This window comes from Pecten maximus, chromosome 4, assembly GCF_902652985.1.
Source record: "Pecten maximus chromosome 4, xPecMax1.1, whole genome shotgun sequence".
Classification (NCBI taxonomy): Eukaryota; Metazoa; Mollusca; class Bivalvia; order Pectinida; family Pectinidae; genus Pecten; species Pecten maximus.
The window spans coordinates 28,827,188-28,851,058 of record NC_047018.1 but is presented as its reverse complement, the minus strand read 5'-3'; the positions used below and the strand labels follow the sequence as shown (position 1 = coordinate 28,851,058).

The 23,871-nt window shown below is 37.7% G+C and overlaps 1 protein-coding gene across 3 annotated transcripts in view; it reads left to right on the top strand.

Moving 5' to 3' along the window:
* Positions 1 to 15,326: 15,326 nt before the first annotated feature.
* Positions 15,327 to 23,871, top strand: part of LOC117325720 (microtubule-actin cross-linking factor 1-like) — a 214,299-nt gene continuing 205,754 nt past the window's right edge. The window contains exons 1-3 of one of the 3 annotated variants that reach the window (XM_033882153.1): positions 15,327 to 15,405; positions 15,592 to 15,768; positions 18,616 to 18,677. In XM_033882153.1, coding sequence (XP_033738044.1) covers positions 15,654 to 15,768; positions 18,616 to 18,677 — 177 coding nt within the window. In that variant the 5' untranslated portion in view covers positions 15,327 to 15,405; positions 15,592 to 15,653. The remainder of the gene's footprint in view (positions 15,406 to 15,591; positions 15,769 to 18,615; positions 18,678 to 23,871) is intronic. The other 2 variants (XM_033882152.1, XM_033882151.1) reach the window with 2 other exon arrangements.

The following is a 23,871-nucleotide window of genomic DNA, read 5'->3' as shown; positions in this document are numbered from 1 at the left end:
GGACATGCTCCTTTAATTCCGTACTGGGTATGGAGGGGACATGCTCCTTTAATTCCGTACTGGGTATGGAGGGGACATGCTCCTTTAATTCCGTACTGGGTATGGAGGGGACATGCTCCTTTAATTCCGTACTGGGTATGGAGGGGATATGTTCCTTTAATTCCGTACTGGGTATGGAGGGGGACATGCTTCTTTAATTCCGTACTGGGTATGGAGGGGACATGCTCCTTTAATTCCGTACTGGGTATGGAGGGGATATGCTCCTTTAATTCCGTACTGGGTATGGAGGGGACATGTTCCTTTAATTCCGTACTGGGTATGGAGGGGATATGTTCCTTTAATTCCGTACTGGGTGTGGAGGGGATATGCTCCTTTAATTCCGTACTGAGTGTGGAGGGGGACATGCTCCTTTAATTCCGTACTGGGTGTGGAGGGACATGCTTCTTTAATTCCGTACTGGGTGTGGAGGGGATATGCTCCTTTAATTCCGTACTGGGTATGGAGGGGACATGCTCCTTTAATTCCGTACTGGGTATGGAGGGGACATGCTCCTTTAATTCCGTACTGGGTGTGGAGGGGACATGCTCCTTTAATTCCGTACTGGGTATGGAGGGGATATGTTCCTTTAATTCCGTACTGGGTGTGGAGGGACATGTTTCTTTAATTCTCACTGGGTATGGAGGGGATATGTTCCTTTAATTCCGTACTGGGTATGGAGGGGACATGCTCCTTTAATTCCGTACTGGGTATGGAGGGGACATGTTTCCTACTTGTTTTGGTGCCGTATTTCCCCATTATATAGAAATATGATAATGGTATCCCATTATCTCCTCCATGATGATCCAGGGCCATTCGGAGATATTTGAGGAAAGCGTTATTGATGACTATATTTACATACACACATATGCAAAAAACATGTACATTTTTTCCATTTTGGCGAACCTTTTTTTTGTCGTGACAAAGAAGGAATGGCGTCAAAATGACGTTACAAAATTTTCGCGGTACAGAAAAATAACGATGTTTTGAAAATGGAAATAGACACACAACCCCCTTGGTCATGTTCATGAGTTTACTATGGAATTTTACTGTGGGTCTTATTATCTTGGGACTCGCTGTTGGGTTCCAGTTGCATAGGACCTTATACATATCATGTCATGAGAGTGCCTGGCCCCTTGTCTTCAAAATATCAAAACCATAAACAAAATTGAGCTTATGATTTAGGTTTCTAGGATATGTCTGATTGATTCTAAGTTTTCAAACCAGGGGGAGATAATCTGGTTTAGAATTTAGCCGAGCAATTGCTAACAAAAAAATGATGGTTGGTGGCCAGTTCAGAGAGTGCCAGGGGCAATCAATTCAAGCAGCCTCCAAAGTCCCAATGTCGGTTCTATGATGGTTAGCCAGAGTATCATGTGGCCCTACACCAGACGTTAGACATTTTGTCGAACATCTGGGGGGCTTTCAGATGGGGCCCCTCCGTCAAAGACAGTGTTCGTATCAAACATTCCCGTATCAGCGTATGACCTTGGAAGCTCTGATGACATTCAATCACAAATAAACAAATTAAAAAAACAAAAACAACAACAAAAACAAAAAACAAAAAACAAACCAAAAAAAAACAAAAAAAACCCCAGATAGACAAATATTTTGTTGTTTGTATTGGGATGTCTAAACTGTTAGTCTGCGTTTTCTATCCGGGTACTACTTGGCTAAGTACCATTGTTGATTGTACCTGTCAGATGGTCACGTGACATAGTCTGCTTTATTTGAGCACGGTGATACCTGAACCAAACCTACCACATGCCGTTTGGATATTTTCCCGTGCTACACACGAGATTATAAAATACAAACATGCTCTTGTTCTAATACATTGTGTGTAATGAGCCGCAGATTAGATTAACAATGCTTTAACAGTTTATATAAACAAGGTAGGATTCATTATACACTGGTCATTTAACTGTTGACAATTTTTATTATTCCAATGAGCCACTGCCTTAAGACGAAGACTAAGAAATGACCTAATCCTGATATTCCAGTTGATAGTTTTCACACACAGCATTCAACATATACATGTAGATTGCAATATATTCTAAGAGTATACAGTTACAGTTGTGATAATATCATGTCTTGAAAAAAAACTTGTTCAAATGATAAATATTTCCCTGTTTATCTAATTCATACTGATATGAACATTAAGAAAGGGCTATCCCCATGGGTGTCAGTATTGTCCTGCTGTAAAATTTGTGATATTTATCAAAAGTCGTGGTAATTATATACAATCCTGTGATATACATTCACAATAAATTGTGATTCATATTCGAAAATTCAACATGGTTCAAAAATTTAAAAGAATAACTTCGGACACATTCGTTTATGCGGACAAACGCTTCGTTAATGTTAAATTGTAATATTTCGGACTTAAACCACCCGATAAATATTAAAACAGGCCAAGAAAGTCAAGACTCATTCAAACTCAACAAATATCACCAGGTCCGTCATTATTTCCAAAAAGCACAACTCAGGTCCAACCGTTTGTTCCGCAATAAGTCCTCGCATAGTTTGTATTATTATGTGTGCAACAAGATTCTGCTGTTCGTGTCTTATTGTTCTTCGGACTTAACCTGGTACTCAGTTTGGTTTAGAATGTGTTTACCAGTACATCGTGTCAGACATTTCTTTGTATTATGAAGACGAAGTTTAGCTAAGCATTCTTGGGAATATGTCTAATTTACAATATGGCCACTCAGGTTTGTAGTGAAGTATGCATTCGACACGATGTTTTCACAAACGGGTTGTATTTAGGACTTGTCCGACGGTCTGTCATTGTAACCACGACAATATATAATAAAATCAAACGTGTTAAATATATCAGCCACACCATGGAGTTGTTGGACTTTGCTGGACTCACCAAGCAGTGGGAAGGCTACATTGGGTATTACGGATTCAAAATCCTCTTATTCTTTGAAAGATGCTTGATATGACAGATTTTACTAACAATTTACAGCTGTAGAATATTATGTGTTGGTCATTCTTCAGAATAATTTTGTTCGAAGATTCGGAATTCAAACGACCGTTAAGAACCACGAGCCTCCTATACCATAACCTGCAATTCATTAGGAAAACGGCAATTAACGAACATTATCACAACAAACACATTATTTGGTATAGTAGGTTTCAGATTTATTCTGTATTATACGAGATATACTTAAATGGTGTCTAAAGATCAGTCAGTGACTGGCTACCTGAAACAGTTTACTGGTTTATCTCACCACCACGTAATGTACACACAATATGTCTGTTTGAATTTACAAATCTAACGTTGAGATAAGAATAATTCGAGAAATAACATCGGAGTCAAGTTTACTTTTTGTCTCCCGAAATATTGACTTTACATATCCCTTTGTAAATAAGTTACATAGGCCTATAGAGCTCGGCTTAGAGAATGAAAAACAGATAAGAAAAGGGGTTTAAGTTCTTGGTAAGAGTCATGTCATTCAAATGCTTATATTGGTTATCGACACGTTGAATGATTACAATAACGTACAATATATAGTACAATTATAAAAAAAAAGAAAAGAAAGAAAAAGAACCATTCCATTGGTCTCAAGTCGTGCATAAGCATATAGATAAAGGTAATAAAGATAATGAATTTCTGGTAATCCGATGTTTTAATGCTTGAAATCTGGAGGTTTCGTAATTAAATAACTGGGTATCTGGATATTTGGTTACTGGGTATCTGGGTACTTGGTTACTGGGTATCTGGATGTTTGGTTACTGGGTATTTGGACACTTGGTTACTGGTTATCTGGATGTTTGGTTACTGGGTATCTGGATGTTTGGTTACTGGGTATCTGGATACTTAGTTACTGGGTATCTGGATACTTGGTTACTGGGTATCTGAATATTTTGTTACTGGGTATCTGAATACTTGGTTACTGGGTATCTGGGTACTTGGTTACTGGGTATCTGGATGTTTGGTTACTGGGTATCTGGATGTTTGGTTACTGGGTATCTGGATACTTGGATACTGGGTATATGGATACTTGGTTACTGGGTATCTGAATACTTGGTTACTGGGTATCTGGATACTTGTTTACTGGGTATCTGGGTACTTGGTTACTGGGTATATGGATGTTTTATTACTGGGTATCTGGATATTTGGTTACTGGGTATCTGATCTGGATATTTGCTTACTGGGTACCCAGATACTTGGTTACCGGGTATCTGGATACTTGGTTACTGGGTATCTGGATACTTGGTTACTGGGTATCTGGGTAACTGGGTAACTGGGTAACTGGGTAACTGGGTATCTGGATACTTATTTACTGGGTATCTGGATGTTTTGTTACTGGGTATCTTGGTGCTTTATTACTGGGTATCTGGATGTTTTATTACTAGGTATCTGGATGTTTTATTACTGGGTATCTGGATGTTTTATTACTGAGTATCTGGATGTTTTATTACTGAGTATCTGGGTGTTTTATTACTGGGTATCTGGATGTTTTATTACTGGGTATCTGGATGTTTTATTACTGGGTATCTGGGTGTTTTATTACTAGGTATCTGATTGTTTTATTACTGGGTATCTGGATGTTTTATTACTGGGTATCTGGATGTTTTATTACTGGGTATCTGGATGTTTTATTACTGGGTATCTGGATACTTGTTTACTGGTTTTCCTGGATGTTTTATTACTGGGTATCTGGATGTTTTATTACTGGGTATCTGATTGTTTTATTACTGGGTATATGGATGTTTTATTACTGGGTATCTGGATGTTTTATTACCGGGTATCTGGATGTTTTATTACCGGGTATCTGGATACTTGTTTACTGGTTTTCCTGGATGTTTTATTACTGGGTATCTGGATGTTTTATTACTGGGTATCTGATTGTTTTATTACTGGGTATATGGATGTTTTATTACTGGGTATCTGGATGTTTTATTACTGAGTATCTGGGTACTTGGTTACTGGTTTTCCAGGATGTTTTATTACTGGGTATCTGGATACTTGTTTACTGGTTTCTCAATATTGATTAGTGTGTACTTATATCTAGGTTGAATACCAGAAAAATGTTTTACCGGTAATATTGTTAAAACGATACCCCAGGCTAACACTGATGTCCATGACCGTGAAAAACACTACCGAAACAATAACTCTGACAATTCTTACGACCTTTTGATGTACGAGCGTGATGTACGTGAGCGTATCCTGGTAACGACGGAATGGCGGACACATACTGGGATTATAGCAGATACGGTGTCTTCATGTAAGGTTAAACTGCCCAAATATAAACGTATCTCGGTCACAGAAAATCGCCCAATGATGTGCTTTAGTTTCTTTCGACATCTGACATTTACTACGTGATATACCCAAATAAGGTGTCATAAGGTCCTACCCCACGTTAGAAGTGTGTTCCGAATGCCTAAAATGTTGGGATGTTATTTTCCTTGGAAAAAACATTAACAAGAGAGTCATATATTGACACCAATTGGTATAGTAACTAGCTATTGTTTTATATCAACATGTGAATCTATTGTTTTCCTTTTGGTGCAAGCTTTGTGAGGACCCTGGCTGGATCACAACGCAAAACAACGGTTTTCGTAGAAAATAGCGAAAAAAACCCACTATTATAATTATAAAATCAGCACAAGTTGTTGTAAGAATGGAGTCTCAACACGTCGCACATATAGGTTTATGTCGCAAACCTCGTCCTCATATGACCCTGGTTTGTTGGTGTCCCCTTGACTCTCGTCCTCATATGACCCTGGTTTGTTGGTGTCCCCTTGACTCTCGTCCTCATATGACTCTGGTTTGTTGGTGTCCCCTTGACTCTCGTCCTCATATGGCCCTGGTTTGTTGGTGTCCCCTTGACTCTCGTCCTCATATGGCCCTGGTTTGTTGGTGTCCCCTTGACTCTCGTCCTCATATGGCCCTGGTTTGTTGGTGTCCCCTTGACTCTCGTCCTCATATGACTCCGGTTTGTTGGTGTCCCCTTGACTCTCGTCCTCATATGACCCTGGTTTGTTGGTGTCCCCTTGACACTCGTCCTCATATGACTGGTTTGTTGGTGTCCCCTTGACTCTCGTCCTCATATGACTCCGGTTTGTTAGTGCCTCCTTGACAACCGTCCTCATATGACTCTGGTTTGTTGGTGTCCCCTTGACATCCGTCCTCATACGACTAGTTTGTCGGTGTCCCCTTGACACCCGTCCTCATATGACTGGTTTGTTGGTGTCCCCTTGACACTCGTCCTCATATGATTCTGGTTTGTTGGTGTCCCCTTGACACCCGTCCTCATATGACTGGTTTGTTGGTGTCCCCTTGACACTCGTCCTCATATGATTCTGGTTTGTTGGTGTCCCCTTGACACTCGTCCTCATATGACTGGTTTGTTGGTGTCCCCTTGACACCCGTCCTCATATGACTGGTTTGTTGGTGTCCCCTTGACACTCGTCCTCATATGATTCTGGTTTGTTGGTGTCCCCTTGACACCCGTCCTCATATGAACCTGGTTTGTTGGTGTCCCCTTGACAACCGTCTTCACATGACTCTGGTTGTTGTGATGACGATAAACAAAAATCTTCAGACTGATACAGTTCGCCAATGACGTCAGAGGTACATATGTATGCAATTGGTTTAGATATATATAATTGTTCACGGTTAAGCAGTCACGACTTCCAATTACGACGGATAGAAATAAAAAGTTAAAACATGGAATAAGTTAAATCCGATTGCACCAAATAGTAACATACACGTCTTTATGTAGATGGAGCAGTCAGGATTGATAAAGAGAGGGTTACATAACAGATATTCAAAGCTTACTGGGGCACCTTGCCAATCAGTTAGCTTTCACGAGACGTGGAATAAATTAAATCAAATTTAATCTATTAAAAAACGGAGTGTTCCTCATCAGTAAATTTGAATTATGTTGGTATATGGTTTAACACCCGAAATGATGAGGCTATATCATATTTGTATCTCGTATAAAAACACACGTTCTTCTTTGTTATGTTTAAAGGATATTAAAATTAACCAAACATTAAAATGTATTCTACCTCGTAATGCAGGCGTTATCATTACCGAATTAATGTAGACTAAGTGGGAGAGAGAACCATTCAAGTTGATAATGGGCAGATATTTTATATTGATAATACTGAACTGAGAATGACACTTTGATATATTATTACTGAACTGAATTCATGCTGAGACTTTTAGAAGCAATAATAATAAGTGTTAAAGATTAAAAAATAAATAATGTAGGTTTACATCGACGTGATCATTATGTCACATATTATACCAGGTTTCTGTCGATCACACGTTTCAACGAACGCTCTATTAGAAACGACATATTTTTTTTACAGTCAGCAAATTACCCCGGTTTGGTAATTTACGTAGAGTAAGCGCGTGGTACGTGTAACTCACATACAAACCCACCTGTACATCCCGGACAGTAGCCGGCGAGAGTACCTAGGTAACCTGGGCCTTCTGGACAGGTGTATCATCTGCAAACGTATTTCTGTGTGTACTTTTCCAAATCTTGTGGACTCATTGAGCCGGACGAGTTATTTCGAGACAGATGTGTGTGTTATCAGATCGGTGACATTTTACTTTGTACTGACATGTTGTAACAAAGCATCTTTACCTGAAATCGTACACGTGTGTCAAACGCATATGTGAGGTCGCCTAGTCCAATGTCATCGCGTGTTGTGTAGTCTGTAATTAAGACTGGGGATTACATAAACTTGAGACACTAGAGTCCAACATACCCTTCCAAAGGTTTTTTTCAGTATCTACTTATCAAGGATAGACATCCAGGGGGAAGACTGTGTGTGCTTCTTGTTACCCTGGACACCGAAAACAAAGAAGCACGTGCAGAACAGGTAGGTTGTACTGCCAAATACGTTTAAGAGATAATCTGATCAGATCAATAACTCAGTATAGTAGGGGTACTGAATGCGAATTAGGTTTGTAATTACATCACTTTAAAAACCAATGCAGTTGTGATTCAGTTAAAAACATTTACACCACTATACATTGTTATAATATGGAAGTGAGGCCCGAGATGGGACAATAGATGTTTGTCTCAGGTCATAATTAGACATGGCTAATGTTCTTAAGTGACCCTCTAATTCGCCATATGACAAATTGATATTCTTCATATTTGAAAACGAATATGTCTATTCCATTGTCCTAAATACTTACACGCAAGTAACGCCACCAAGTTATTGTCGCCTGACACCGGTTAAAGAGTCGTTGTTGTAACTGATTTGACAAAAAGAGAAGGAAACATAAGATCAGTAAGCTGACGGATAATAGTAGAAATGTGTTAACAAAACTTCCCGATTTTCTACACCAATGCATTTTGTTTATATGCTATAACGTGACTGTTGACATAGGTAATAACTTTAAATGGATGTATGATAAACACATCGCCATATTGGAAATCTTCGTTTAATAGCTATTACTCTGAAAGAAAAGTCGTATACAGACAGTTATCTTCACTTGTTTGGTTCACAGTGGGTTTTGACTTTTGACCCGTGACACAATAAAGTTGGCTACTGTGGGTTTTGACTTTTGACCCATGACACAATAAAGTTGATTTTGACCTTTGACCCGTGACACAATAAAGTTGGTTTTGACCTTTGACCCGTGACACAATAAAGTTGGCTACTGTGGGTTTTGACTTTTGACACGTGACACAATAAAGTTGGCCACTGTGCTTTTGTTGATATTCTTGATTTCACTTTCACTTTTGGGTTATGTATGAATTTTACCCGTTCAGTGCACAGGGTGGTTCAGTGTGGCTTCTGTGGCTGGCACCTCGTCAGTCTTGTTTATCACGGTTATTTCTCAGAAAAGGAATGTCGTAACCTAGAGACGGGTCTTCACTAATGAATTCTGTAAGGTAAACGTAGTCTTGTAAAACATTCAAGATGATCGATGTGACTGCCATTTTGTTAGTCCGAATAATTCTGACGTTTCCACTTTTTCCCTATATTTAATTGGTCTGACGTTGAATACCAGACAAGTGTGTCGCAATGGAAATGTGTTTAGTTCACAGATGGTCCTTACTGAAATGAGAACCAGTTCTTCATTCAAGACATCGTGTCACTTTAGCTATGTCGAAAGAAAAATCATTACTGAAAATGGTCCCGATGTGACAATCTTGTGCTTGTTACGACGTTAAGGTCGCCAATTTTTACCTACAACATGCACACAGTATCCCTTACTTTCAGTGTAATTATCCATTGTTCCTGCTGGTGGTGAAAGCCCCCCATGCCTTTCCCGGCATTTAAGAAACTTTGCACTCTTAGGCTGTACATATTTGTCTACATTGGAAATCGAGAGCGGTTACCACCAGATACCATCAACACATTGGAAGCATTGTATAGCACTTTACACTACGGAATGCTTACGCGGATCTGACCATGGTGTCAGCTTTGTGGGAAATTTAATACATCAGATATACGACAGGACCAGCATCAAGCAGAGTACGTCTACATCATCAGATGGAGAGACATTGATTTGAATGTTCTCTGGATCTTAAGGAGAAGGGGAACTGGAAAAGGCAGGTTGGGCCTGATCATGCATATCAGCACAGGCTGGTCGCCATTCTTCCTGCTACCCGACAGACATGACATTGCCAATCGACTTGGCATGCGGTGTGTATATAAGAGGGAAACATTCGACACTCGTCGTTTTAAGTCTGCTGACTTGGCAAGACGTTTAACTGCCTTAGCTGCAGAGCACCAGACGAAGACTCACAACATGACAACCAGAACAGTTAGTTTGTACGTTTGCGCTCGCATTCCTGTACGAATTGTGTCGCTTTCGATGGAAGCACAAGATCTCTGACAAGTCGCAAATGGAAGATTATGTTGTGCGACGTTGGCCAAATCCGAGCGTCTTAAGGGTCAACATTGAATTGGCCGTACTTTAGTAGATCTAATACCTCTGAGGTTTAAAATAGATCCAGACTTTTAGAATATGTATTTACAACATTTACAGGGGTCAGACCGAGTGACATATTCCGTCACCTTTTACTCGGGTAATCATACGAACCTAGCGAGACTGGTGACACATGTCATCCGTCGAATCATGGCTAAAACGTAAAGTGGGTTCATTCTACCAGAAATTTATAGCATATCGTATAAATCTATATAAATCTACAGGTGTACATGTGATCAAACAGGTTCCGCCACTCTTCAAAATACAGGTACACATACAGTTTATATCCTACACGGTAAAGTTATGGTTGTTGTGTTCATCGTAAACTTAATAGTCGTCAAAGCGTGCACTTTATTACTCCACACGACCTCTTTATGTATGAATATTGAAAAAGGCAATATATCGATAAATATTTCTATACTGTTCTTGGTTTTTTTCCCGGATTGGGTAATTTGCTTCAAAATCGTAATAAATCATTGAAGAATGAATCAAACAGGCTTTTGAATGAGATTTATTAGTATCGCTACACTTCCGCTTGAAATAAAGTAAACGAGTCCGTAGTTTGTAAAATTAAAGTCTGAAATGCCAAAGGTACACGGTATACATAGGGGATGATGTGGTATAATTTGGATCAGACATCGTCGCCTTCTCGAGTTGAGGTGTGGGAATTAGGCCGTGCTGTCTGACAATGACAACTCGTTCTTGACTAGTTGCAGTTAAAATCGAAATAAAAGAAACTTTAGCAAGGCTATAGCAGTTAATATTGATCAAGGTAGGACTAATGTTAGTATGGGGCTGATTTTAGGGCCAGTTTGTCTCTCGCTTTGTCGCCGAGAAAAAAAAGCGAAGAGCAGCAGCTCAACTTCTTTCGCAGTCGCTTTATTTTTTGTCGCTAATTAGCGAGTTGGTCATTTGTCCGTGGTGTGGTCGATACCGTTTTGTTGCTCATTTGTCCGTGTTGCGTACGGTACCGTTTTCCGTTGCTCGTTTGTCCGTTGTGGGTACAGTACAGTTTTTCGTTATTTTCCTGACGAAAGTATTATTTGACTAAATGTCCCGACATGTACGTGTTCAGCTGAAAATCACTGAAATAAACAACTGCTTAATGGCAACATAACCTGACAAAGAAAAATGGCTCTGACCGTACATAGGGTGATACGGGGTGTACCATTGTCGAATGATTGAGTTGGAATTTAAAATAGAATCTACATGTCTGTGGTTAGGAGAGGGGACGAAAAAGGGGCGATATATCAAATTTAAGACAGTGTTATTTTCTGTTATGGCTTCATTAAAAATTATACTTTAACGACAGTATTGTCTTACCAGACGTTTAACCGTAGCGAATTAAACCAGAATGTTTGAAACATCATTCACTAGAATACCTACACAGATCCCCCAAAGTTCTGTGCCGCTATCATTTTTATTTAAATAAGGATGATAAAACCGACATGTTTCTTTTTCGTATATGGCAAGGATTTTAATTTTTAACAAATACGAGAATGACAATAGAAAGTCTTCTGTCTACAATATACAGGAAATCGTATATGTGTAGGATATTGATGAGTCGAAATAACTTGAACTTTTAGTTTCTGAAAGAATATTTAATATTAAGGGTATATGCTATATTGTCTTTTTTAAGACTACGCATGTCCTGGTACTACAGGCGTTATAAAATGAGCATGACAGTTTTCAATAGAAACCTCGTCTACATGAGAATTTCCTCTCGGAATCGCAGATGTATGGACAAATTACAATTCTTATAACAACGTATTTGATAAAACAGAGCCTATTTTATCAAAGTCAATAATGTCCGAGAGGGCTATTAAAGGAACGAGTGACGTGAACATGTACATGTATTATTATTGGCTTTTAGAATACGTTTGTTGAAATCATAACGGACGATGTAACCTACAGGTCTCTGTTGTTGTGATGATGATGATTATGATTGATGATGATGATTACGACGACGACGACGACGACGACGACGACGACGACGACGACGACGATGATTGAGGGAAAGATAATGGTGTTGAATGTAAAATAGTACATACATGTACATGAATCTATGTATATCATTTGTAAATTGTAATTTTAGTTTTCCATAAGGAACAAAAACTTAAATGAACTGAATTGAGAATTGTGTATGTGCGACCAGTTCCGTATATCGATCGATACTGATAAGTATATTTGATAGCTGCCAGCTTGCTTGACCTCAGGTAACGGTCAGTTCAACAGGTAATTCCCGCTGTGTAATCATTTATGATGAAAAGATAACGAGTTCTCACCTGCTGAGGAGACACACACACACCGCCAGCCCTGTGTACTGGCACGCCCTGTGTACTGGCACGAGTACAGCGACAAGTCGCGTGTTTGGTGTCACGTGCAGACTAGTACATACGTAGTACATACCGATAATGCATTCTTCTTTCATTCACAATCGTTTTTTCACGAATCCGGAATGTAACCTCCCTCCTCCCGTCGCGAGACTCTCTCTACCAACACATTCACCATCGTGTCACTGTGTTAGGTATTACATTGACGTGATTACCTATAGCTACAGTTACAAATAACCTGCGATTCTACAGGGAACTCACCATTTAGCTTCAAAACTCATACCTGTTGTTAGTTGTAGTAAATCTCTTCCGCTCCTTACGGGACACATGGGGAGTTATATGAGCACTACCTTTGATATCATGGTGTAAACCCCTCTCCATCTACTGTCTATGTCCAAACATACCCATTTATGTGATAGTAAAACACATTTAAAGAAAACAATTCATTTAGATAAAATGCATAAATGAGGAAACACAACGTTTCTGCTAAAATGTAAATTAGGTTTTGAATGCAGAATTATCCTTCTGTAATATTCAGCGTGTCATTAATGTGCTCGTGGTGAGGTAATACCCAGGCTGGTGTTCATCTGTAGTTTTATTGCGACCGACTTTCATATATAATTCACAGAATTAACACACACGAGAATCTGTGTCGAGGTAAAGGGTACTTCGATGACCTTGGGAAGGTAGAAGGTCATTTATACATAAGGGCCGATTTATAACTCTTCAGCAAGGTGTGAGTACAGGTAGGTGGTACTATTCAGCGCTTTAACATCCTTCTACCAGATACAAAACTGTGTGGTATTTTAATACTTTTATTTCTACTCGTCACTAGTCAAACTTGCTATCTATGTTAAAGGAATGCAGGTTTCTTTTACTTGTTCCGTGATCGCCGAGTTTGCCAATGGAATCCGAGATGTGTATAAATTATGGCTTGTTGTGTCTCTGCAACACTAAGATAAGAATATATTTACACAGCGCAAACAACATTATTGGAGACGTGGTTTATCAGGAGGAAATAGGATACTGAAATCACAAGTGCTGAAGGTTGAGTCGCGAGGCTTTTACATTCGAGTTGTCTCTCTTCTAACCTGACTGGTAAATAGTTGGCGGCGTGTAATGCCCAAGTTAAATGCGACTAAAATAAAATGCACTTTATATAGGATGTAAACCGTGACATTTGTCGGGACATTTGTCGTGACATGTGATTTCATTATTCAGCACGACATCAATGATCATATGGATCAGTACGTACGGGTCCTCATCATCCACTCCACTCCACCCCCCCCCCCCCCCTCCATCCCCAACTTAAAAAGGTTAAATGTTCCTTTCTATATCCCTGTCGGGTATGACTTAATTACAGAAGAACTCCGATATTGACGTGTATTGTGTGTGCAAGTGTTGTTTTAGATAACATCATGCCAATATACCAATTAAATTATCCTTTTGGTTTCTGATACATATATCCATTTTTAAACAAGCAAATATATAAACAACTTTGTGAATACCTTTGAGGTAAATAATGCGTTTTAGTAGGATGTCTGGTCTAGGTGATGAAACGGGTAGTCCAGGTTATTTTAGTGTTAGGTGTACAGGGGATAAAACGGGTAGTCCAGGTTATTTTAGTGTTCGGTGTATAGGGGATAAAACGGGTAGTCCAGCTTATTTTAGTGTTAGGTGTATAGGGGATGAAACGGGTAGTCCAGGTTATTTTAGTGTTAGGTGTATTAGGGGATGAAACGGGTAGTCCAGGTTATTTTAGTGTTAGGTGTATAGGGGATAAAACGGGTAGTCCAGCTTATTTTAGTGTTAGGTGTATAGGGGATGAAACGGGTAGTCCAGGTTATTTTAGTGTTAGGTGTATTAGGGGATGAAACGGGTAGTCCAGGTTATTTTAGTGTTAGGTGTATAGGGGATAAAACGGGTAGTCCAGGTTATTTTAGTGTTAGGTGTATAGGGGATAAAACGGGTAGTCCAGGTTATTTTAGTGTTAGGTGTATTAGGGGATGAAACGGGTAGTCCAGGTTATTTTAGTGTTAGGTGTATAGGGGATGAAACGGGTAGTCCAGGTTATTTTAGTGTTATGTGGTATAGGGGATAAAACGGGTAGTCCAGGTTATTTTAGTGTTAGGTGTATAGGGGATGAAACGGGTAGTCCAGGTTATTTTAGTGTTAGGTGTATAGGGGATGAAACGGGCCTTCATCAATTCGTCACACAACATATATCACAATAATAAAATAACTGTCACTTGGCCCATATTTTGATTTAGATTAAAAAAGAAAGAAAAACAACTTCTACACCATTATAGTATAATATGACAAAAGTAATCACATGTGAATTAGATAATTAAAAATTTTCTTATTACACTCACATGTACATAAATGAACCACTTGATATTAATATATATATATAGACCTAGAATCTATCGTGTTGGTGTTATACACAAAGTTCTCAAAATAGACTCATTAACATGTATTGTTATATTATAAACTCGTCATACATTCTCCTGGCCACAAATGCCTGTGTCATATTAAGAGAATTTGTCACCATATTAAACATATCCTGTTAGAAATTAAAAAAAAAAAGCATGTGTGGGTTCCGATGAAGGGCGTATGATACGTTTCTGTGATAGTAACGAAACATCTTACAAAAGAAGAACACTCACTGTAAACTCGGCAGATAATTAAAAGCACGTGAATCGCCTCGTAAATGTGAATGACAATATACACAACATACGTCAGCTTGCTGCAGCGGCTGAAGGAAAATCCAATGGGCGAATGCGATACATCTTCACACGGGCAAGTAACAGACACACGGGCTGTTCCAACAGCTTTATTTACTCCAGCTTATTATGAATCATAACTCGTGATTATATACAAGATGCTAGGCGATTTTAATCTTATCGGTAGTACTCTATGTAGCCGATAGATTAAATAGACTCCAGACATAGCCCGGCACAGGTATATGTGCATTTATTATGTAAAGAAGGCCGTCTCCGTGTTGACCCCGAGGGAATGACATCAGAGTATTACTAAGCCATATTTTGCAATGACTGGTGAAGCGGCCATTTTCCTGCAGACATTCTACTTTTATTTTGACGATATGGGGGATATTATTGTGTAAGCAGTGAAACGGATGGCCTCGGTGCCGTCACAAAACCTTATTGTATAAATTTGTGGATTTACAAAATGAATGGTGTCGGTTGGAGACGACTGCACGAGAAAACGTTCGTGTCTGCCCGCACGCGCGACCTCACTATCGCACCTGCCTTGACCTAATCAATTTCTATGTTTATTTTTGGACAGCTAGGGGTATGATATTCGACGGAGTGATATCTTTGATGACAGGGATGTAACGGGTGGCTAGAATGGAAACAAACCTGTCTTATTACTACTACAGTGAGTATGGAACCGGCGAGAAAGAGCTGCCATTTTCCATGCTCCAGCTTGATCCACCGGACAGAGCAGTGTTGAAAATAGCAGGTAAGTTATAAATCGGTTTATACAATCTTCTCCCAGTAGCGGTTTATCTTATCTTCCCGTACACGATCCAAGTTTATTCGTATGTACAGAGGAATATCATATTCCCCCATTACACTGTTGCTAAATATAGCGTATCTAACGTGACCTTAGACTCCACGTGTTGTGTCAATCAATTTTCACCGGTAATGCAAATACATAGAGGTGTTTTCTCTAAGTAAACATCCTGAAGTTGTCCCTTGTTTGCGTTGTCATGTAGTATTATTGATGACACTGCTATACATACCCAGAGCGTTTATTACTACCATTGGTTAAACTCCGCCTAGACAAAGTGAAAGCGACCATTAAAATGTAGGACATGTTATGTTACTTATATCATGCGTGTACAGATTCGGGACCTCCACTCAGCCGAATTGTTGCTAAATTTAGACACCATTGATACGTCATCGGTGTAGCCCCCTGCCACCGCGGGAGTACACTACAGCTGTTATTGGCCATGCAATGATGTGACGGTTGACTGACTATACAGGTACAATTGTCACCTGTGTAGGGAGCATGTGTATGTTCTGTAGTGAAACATTGGCCACATACCAAGGGTGAACCTTCCCCCTTGAAGGCTGGGCAGGGAAAGTCTCTGTACCACTTATGTGGATTACTCGTTTTAAACTGGAGGACATTTATTTGCACTCTCGGATTTAAACACATGAGTCAGTTGTTGTGTTAGTGGGCAAGTAGTGGAGAAAAAATGTCGCTGTGAAGATTTTGATAAGGTGGACGGCAAAGTTTTTCTTGCACTGCAAGACCGGTGTGTTATCTGTGTATAGTTATCACAGATATGTGACATACCTGGATTCTCACCTGGGAGTTAATCAGTGCTGATTAGATTTATATGTCCAGATTACATAATTGGAAGAATAAAGATAAAGTTCTAGTGACGGAAATTTAAAGTGTTAGAGGGTTTTTGATAATGCAGGCATTAAATTTCATATCATAAAATTGTGGAAATCTTATAAGGTGTTGTGAGAATGTGGGGTAGTACATCGCAGTATGACCCAGCGGAGGTCCCCCCCTCCCCTCGGGCCATGATGCAGTATGAGGAAAACCGGAGAAAAGAGTCGGGTAGGTATAACAAATATGTGGTCATACACTCCTGTCAACACGACATCTAACCCTACTTGACCTTTATGACTTGGTAGCATGTGATTTTAAACGAGCAAGTAGTGAGATTTTTACCTGTAATTGTATATACAGGTATATTATATCTGCCACCCCATAACAAATATACACTGTCGTATACAACATTATGATCCCTTCCCATTGTACACATGTAATACAGTATAAATATTTTTCTAAATAGGTTAATATGGCATTTACTCAGTGAATGTTTACAAAGCTATGGAATATGATCTAGTGGGTCAATTATCAATGGTATTTGTAAGAGTACAATCTACATCAGACTGAAATGATAAATGCTTCACGAAGCATATTAATAATTTGTGTCATGGTTTTACAGATGCTAATATTAATATGATAAAACTGTCCTGAAATTTGGGTATCAGAATAAGATTGATGTTTTTTTTTTTTAATAGTAATATTAAACTTATATTTTCACAAATATCTAATTAATGATGGCAGAATTATTTCATGTTGAATTTTTGTTTTATTTAATCATTTCATTATGAATACTTTCAACAATTCCTAATTAACATGTGAGTCACCTGTTTATGAAATCTGTGTAATTATATATGCTGACTTCCACTCTGTGGATGTGACAGTTTAATGTTGTTGTCAACATTTAACGTTGCTGTAAACCCCTGCGGCTGTTTTTTTGAAATTAAAAAATTTTGGTATGGAATGTGTAGAACTAAAATTACAAAAATAATCTGACTATAAAGCCACTTGGTGATAATATGATTGCTAAAAACACAGGCAAAATAAACAATGAAATAAAAAGAACAGCAACTCCTTTAGTTTAGTTTCCATTTTGTAATTATATATTTTTGTTGATTATTTTTGATAGGGAAGAGTGTTATACATGTTAATTGATACATGTGTATGTACTGGTTGGATATTAGTTTTTGGGATATCGTTTCCCTACTTTTGAGATTAATAATAGATCAAATAAAGAAATATAATTGACTTAAAGTTTGTTTACATAAAAGATCACTAGGTAATGATTGTTTACAATGATATAGGTCAAGAGGCTTACAGTCTTATAAACAACACAGAAACTAGTTATAGCACAGGGGACTGTAATATGATCCTACCCTCCTCAATATTATATTTTATATTGAGCTACAATACCCTGGTTGTCATTCCCCTGCTTATTACTTTGACAATAGAGTCCGATCAATCAGATTTTTCACAAAGCATCATGTGATGTGCACCATGATATTTCGGTGAGATTGCACTAGACCGATTTGGATCTCTCTTTCACAAAAGTATGATATATACATTCATATGTATTAAACTCTTGAAGGAATACAGAGATGCATGCTATTTTTGTGACATACAGTATTTTATTATTTAGAAAGTTTTAATATAAACATTTGTAAATTAATTTTAGTTCATGTGATATCTATTTAAACGTTTGATATTCAGAAATGTTGAATTTTAATTTAGGTTTTTTACAATCTTTATGTTTGTGTTCATGTTCTGTCAGTCAAACCTGGCCTACATTCCTAACACTACCTTCAAAGCATTTCCTCATTTACTTCAGCCTAGAGTGGAAATATAATTCATCACATACTCTTTCTAAGTGATTTATGGAGCATGTTATTGGTGAATTTAATATAATTATGAATCTGTAATGAAATCTGGTCTGATTTCCCCGTTTTTTTTTGTCCACAGATGAAAGGGATGCCGTTCAAAAGAAAACATTTACAAAATGGATTAATAAACATTTACTGAAGGTAAGAATGAAATTTATAGCTTTAATATAAAATATATGTCTCTTGTCACATTTCAGAGGAGAACATTTAATTTTTGGTAAGCACTTTCGTAAAACATGAAATATGTATTCAAATCACAAGTACTCGCTAGCTGTGTTAAAGAATGTCTCCTACTCCATCAGTTTTGTGTCCTGAGTATTTCATCTATTCATCCTGAATTATGCATTGTGGTGAATTTACATTTGATAGTAAGTGAAGAGAGTTGAGAGTTGTGTAACTAGACTACCGTAGGTTACATACGATGTGAAATTATGTTGACATGAGTGCACCAGGCCATACAGAGATTACTGTACAAGGCCATGAGATGGAAATCTTATTTTCTCTGGTGTCGTTCATATGTAATGAGAGGCAACGTAATGATATGTAAAAGTTGCTCTTATATTTTGTGTCTGTCATTATATTGGCCACATTCCAAGATGTGTTCATACCTATTTTACACATGATGAGAAAATATAAAAATTATTATGTATCATTCTGATCTAAACAATTTTAAAAACTGCACATATAAAATATGTGTAGTTATATATGCAGCTTTAGAATGGGTCACACACCAGGGAGTTTGTTCTTTATTAAATACTGGTACTTCAGGATTTCATTTCTCATCTGGCACTTCAAGATTTTGTTTCTCATCTAGTACTTCAGGATTTTGTTTCTATCTAGTATTTCAGGATTTCGTTTCTCATCTAGTACTTCAGGTTTCCGTTTCTCATCTAGTACTTCAGGATTTCGTTTCTCATCTGATACTTCAGGATTTCGTTTCTCATCTGATACTTCAAGATTTGTTTCTCATCACAATAACTCAAAACTCACATTTAGCCTGAACACATGGTATTGTTTTTCAGTGATGATAAGTTTGTAGTCGATGTAACATGACTTCGTAATACATGTTATCATACCCTATAGTAACACTGCTACATCTATAACAGTTTATAAAGTAATTCAAGGAAATATACCAGTCGTGAAACCTCACCATTTACCAGTATCTCGGATTCCAATATACATAATGTGTTGTTTAACTTGAAGAGAAATAAAGAGTTGAATTTGCAGTGTAAATGCCACTTTTTTCCCAGTTGAAGTTTTTTGCACATTGGCTCAGATATTCAAATAAGGAATGCACAAGCTTGGAATGGAACCAGATTGGCTGGCTTGGTGACGCCAACTTGTCGAATCCTTTAGATTTCAGAAGTAGTGTGTTTACTGTAGCATGTTGATAAGTGGACATTGTATATTGTAATTTCTGGAAATTTGGGTGTGAGGGATGTTGGTCCGTATATATATTCCGACTTTTTGCATAAGAAGGACTTGATTGAATTAAGTTCAACTGTTATGTGAAGCCAATAGACGAGATATTGGATATTTTGGAGGCTAGTTGTCCGAATACTTGGCATTCCCTTATTTTGTTATTTTTTCTGAATCATTTCGAACATACTGGATAATGTGAACCAAATGGTGCAAGGGAATGTTTGTGAAATGTTGTGTATATCATACAGGTTCACTTTCTTGATTTGATAGAAGTAGAATTATACAGATGGACTCTTCTCAATTTCTCACCTTTGAGATGGACAGAGGCTTTAGATGGACAAGTGAATGAACCGACAGAGGCTTTAGATGGACAAGTGAATGGACCGACAGAGAAATGCTGTGTATCATTTCATACTCATAGCAGGGGTATAAAATGTCGTGTAAAGACTTGTGAGGACTACTGACATCTAGGTCCACTGTTGCTATCAAAATTAGTTAATACTGTAGGAACGCAGCATCAAATTCATTAAGTTGATGACCATCAGTACATGTTAAAATAAGATTATTGCAGCATGTCAATAGAGAGGGAACTCCATCTTTTATCTTTTTAATGACACTGCATTTGTTGGAAAGATTGTTTGATGTGAGAGGTAATTAATTAACTAATTAGTCAGTGTGACCTTGACAATCTGTGAAGGTATTAGTGATTCAGAGACATTCCAGGGTGTTTACTTGGTAGGGTAATTAACAAATTCATCAAGTATTCAAAGTTCTTTGGTTTAATTTCAAACTAATTAACAATATTTTAGATTTAAAATATGATGATGAAAAAACAAACTGTTCAAAATGAATAAAGAAACATTGACATTTGAATGGTAAAGGATTCCGGATCATTGAATGATTTTTGATTATCGACAATAAACAGTAAAGTTAGTTTTTAAGTAACCATTAGGATTTTTTTTCTCTCCTTTGAAAAGCTTAAGTCTTCTATAATTTGCTGTACATCATGTTTACATTAATGTACAATGGCCAATTGGTTAACCTCTCTGAAGATTACCTATCTGGTCACATGGCTAACTTTTGGTTTCATGTCTGTATCTGTACACATGTGGGTTTCCTATATATATCGGGTCACATGGCTAACTTTTGGTTTCATGTCTGTATCTGTGGGTTTCCTATATATATCGGGTCACATAGCTAACTTTTGGTTTCATGTCTGTATCTGTGGGTTTCTATATATATCGGGTCACATGGCTAACTTTTGGTTTCATGTCTGTATCTGTGGGTTTCCTATATATATCGGGTCACATGGCTAACTTATGGTTTCATGTCTGTATCTGTGGGTTTCCTATATATATCGGGTCACATGGCTAACTTTTGGTTTCATGTCTGTATCTGTGGGTTAATTACCTATCGGTTCACATGGCTAACTTAGTGTTTCATGACTGTGTGTGGTGATGGTGGGATTCTCTCATTTTTATGTACTATAGGTATGAATGTGTTGGTTGTAGGTAGGTATTAGGCCTAATAAAGGCTATTATGGCCCTGGGTTAGGGCTGGACCTGAAACGTATTGGGCAGGCCAGCTCTGTCATCAAACTGTCCGTCATTTGTCACCCAAAACATTTTCACCAGGAGCTAGTGTTGATAGCTTTGCAGGTGTGCACCATGAAAGATGTTCATTATTTATAATGTGTGCCATATATACCTGAAAGGTCCAGGAGTCACCTTTCACTCCGCTGATGATGTAAACACAGACTGGCCAGTGTTATCCCTGTTTGGGAACGCTCAGCAAGGATGTATTAATGAAGTGTTGACCCTTCTGGCTAATTTGCAGAAATCGACCGAAAACAGTGTTTCCCTCCAGTGCCTTTTGATTTGGAAACTGTTTTATGAAGAACCTTTGTTGCAGTAGATAGTAAAAAAAAAATCAAATTAAAGACAAAAAAAATATTTGGGAAATTATATGTTCTGTACCTCGAGCTCTTGAAAGAGAAGGAAGGTTTTTTTTACTGTACTTAACTGAATGGGTAACTAAAGGCTATTTTGAACAAACATTTTCCTATCAGACAATAATGTGCAATAGACCTAATAGTGCTAATTTCACTACATGAGATATATCTAACAGTGGTAATGTATATTTCAGTCTTGTCAGATTGATGGCACTCAAACTGAAATGTCTGTTCTGTTGAGGAGAAGCACATGTGTACCCTTCTCATCTCATTAGTTGGTGTGTGTGGCTATTTCTACTGGGGGACCTGTTTATATATCGGACAGATGTCATATAGGTTTATTGTGTTAAAATTTTGACAAAAAAATAAATTTTTAATTAATGTAAAATCTTAAATGGTACAATAAAATTTACACATATATAATTGCTGAACAGCTGCAATGGGTTAATATATATGTTGTGGAATTTAATCCCAAAACCTTCACATAAATCATGCTGGCATACCATATGAACATTAGAGAAAAATGCTTAGATAGCATTTTTTCTGCAAATTACAAGTAATTTGATGTCGGAAAGTCGGAAATATTGGAAAGTTGGAAATAGGGGGTTCCTTAATTGTAACGTAGATTTTAAGGTTACAAGGCTTATTTGATTTAATGATGTCTTCAGTCCACGTGATTGTGTAATTACTGATAGCTCATTCGGAGTGGTATCCATTCTGTATTATAATGTTACATATAACTGAGGCTGAAATACATCCTGGCATAATACTATAGAAACCCCAGTCAGTACAAAATGAAAAGAATGTTTACAATTTTTCACAAAAATCTGTCACAAATAACACTTGTACGTAATGACTCCAAATGATATAGATGAATAGTGTTTTGTCTGCACTAAGAAGAAGAGGAATACAAAAATTCAGTCATCTCTATACAATGATTAGCGAGATTGTGAATGTAACACTATTTGAAATTTTATGGTTGAAAATGAATGTAGATGAACAGATTGATCTGTATTTCAATATTTGCATTTTTGATTTTTAAGTCGATGGTTTGCACACAAAGTTAGAAAGACTGATTACTGTAATTTCAGTGTTGTCAGATCTTTCAGGTAATCTTGGATATGTTAATAGCAGTAAGTGAACGTCTCATCAATATGCACATCTCAAATTGATTACAAATGCAACAGGGCGGGTCTGATTTAATGCAAGCATTGATGAAAGGACATTTTGAATAAAGTACATTTTTATTTCGATTTCCCCCCCATACATTTTGTGTTAGTTGACGCGGACTAAATAATATTGCTACAGTGACAAGTCCAGAGCCCCGTTCGATTTGCACTCTTCTAAGAAGAGAAGCCTTCTAAGAAGATCGTATTCCGTTATATGTAAATCGAGTAAACCGGGAGAATAAAACAAAAAATAAGCAAGTTTTTAAGTTTTCTCAAACACTATGACACAAACATGTGCATGTATGTGTTATAAATCCTTCTCTAGTGAAACTCATCACTCGCACACTTAAAACATGGTCGCCGCCATCTTGGAAGATAAATCTTCCAGCTTTGAGACGGAAGAGTAGAAGATCTTCCAGAAGCAGAAGAGCTTCAAATCGAGTGACCGGAAGATATCTTCTAGAATCAGAAGAGTGCAAATCGAACGGGGCTCAGGGAGATAATTAACGGTATTACTTGTTTGGAAGGTGTGACTAAAAACAGAAGCTCAATGAAGTTTATCGTCTTCAAAAGATAAACATAAAATTGGAGGTTTCTTTCCATTCAAACATGGGGATCAGTTCTAGGAAGATGTTAACTGATTGAGTTAATACCTGATTAGGCATTTATTCTTCTATTATTAAGTTAAAAGAATACATTTTTGAATTAAGGAATTATAACAGTGATTATGTAATAGTTTGATGATGTATATTGTATATGAAAATAAAAATGATTTAAAAAAAAAAATGCTACA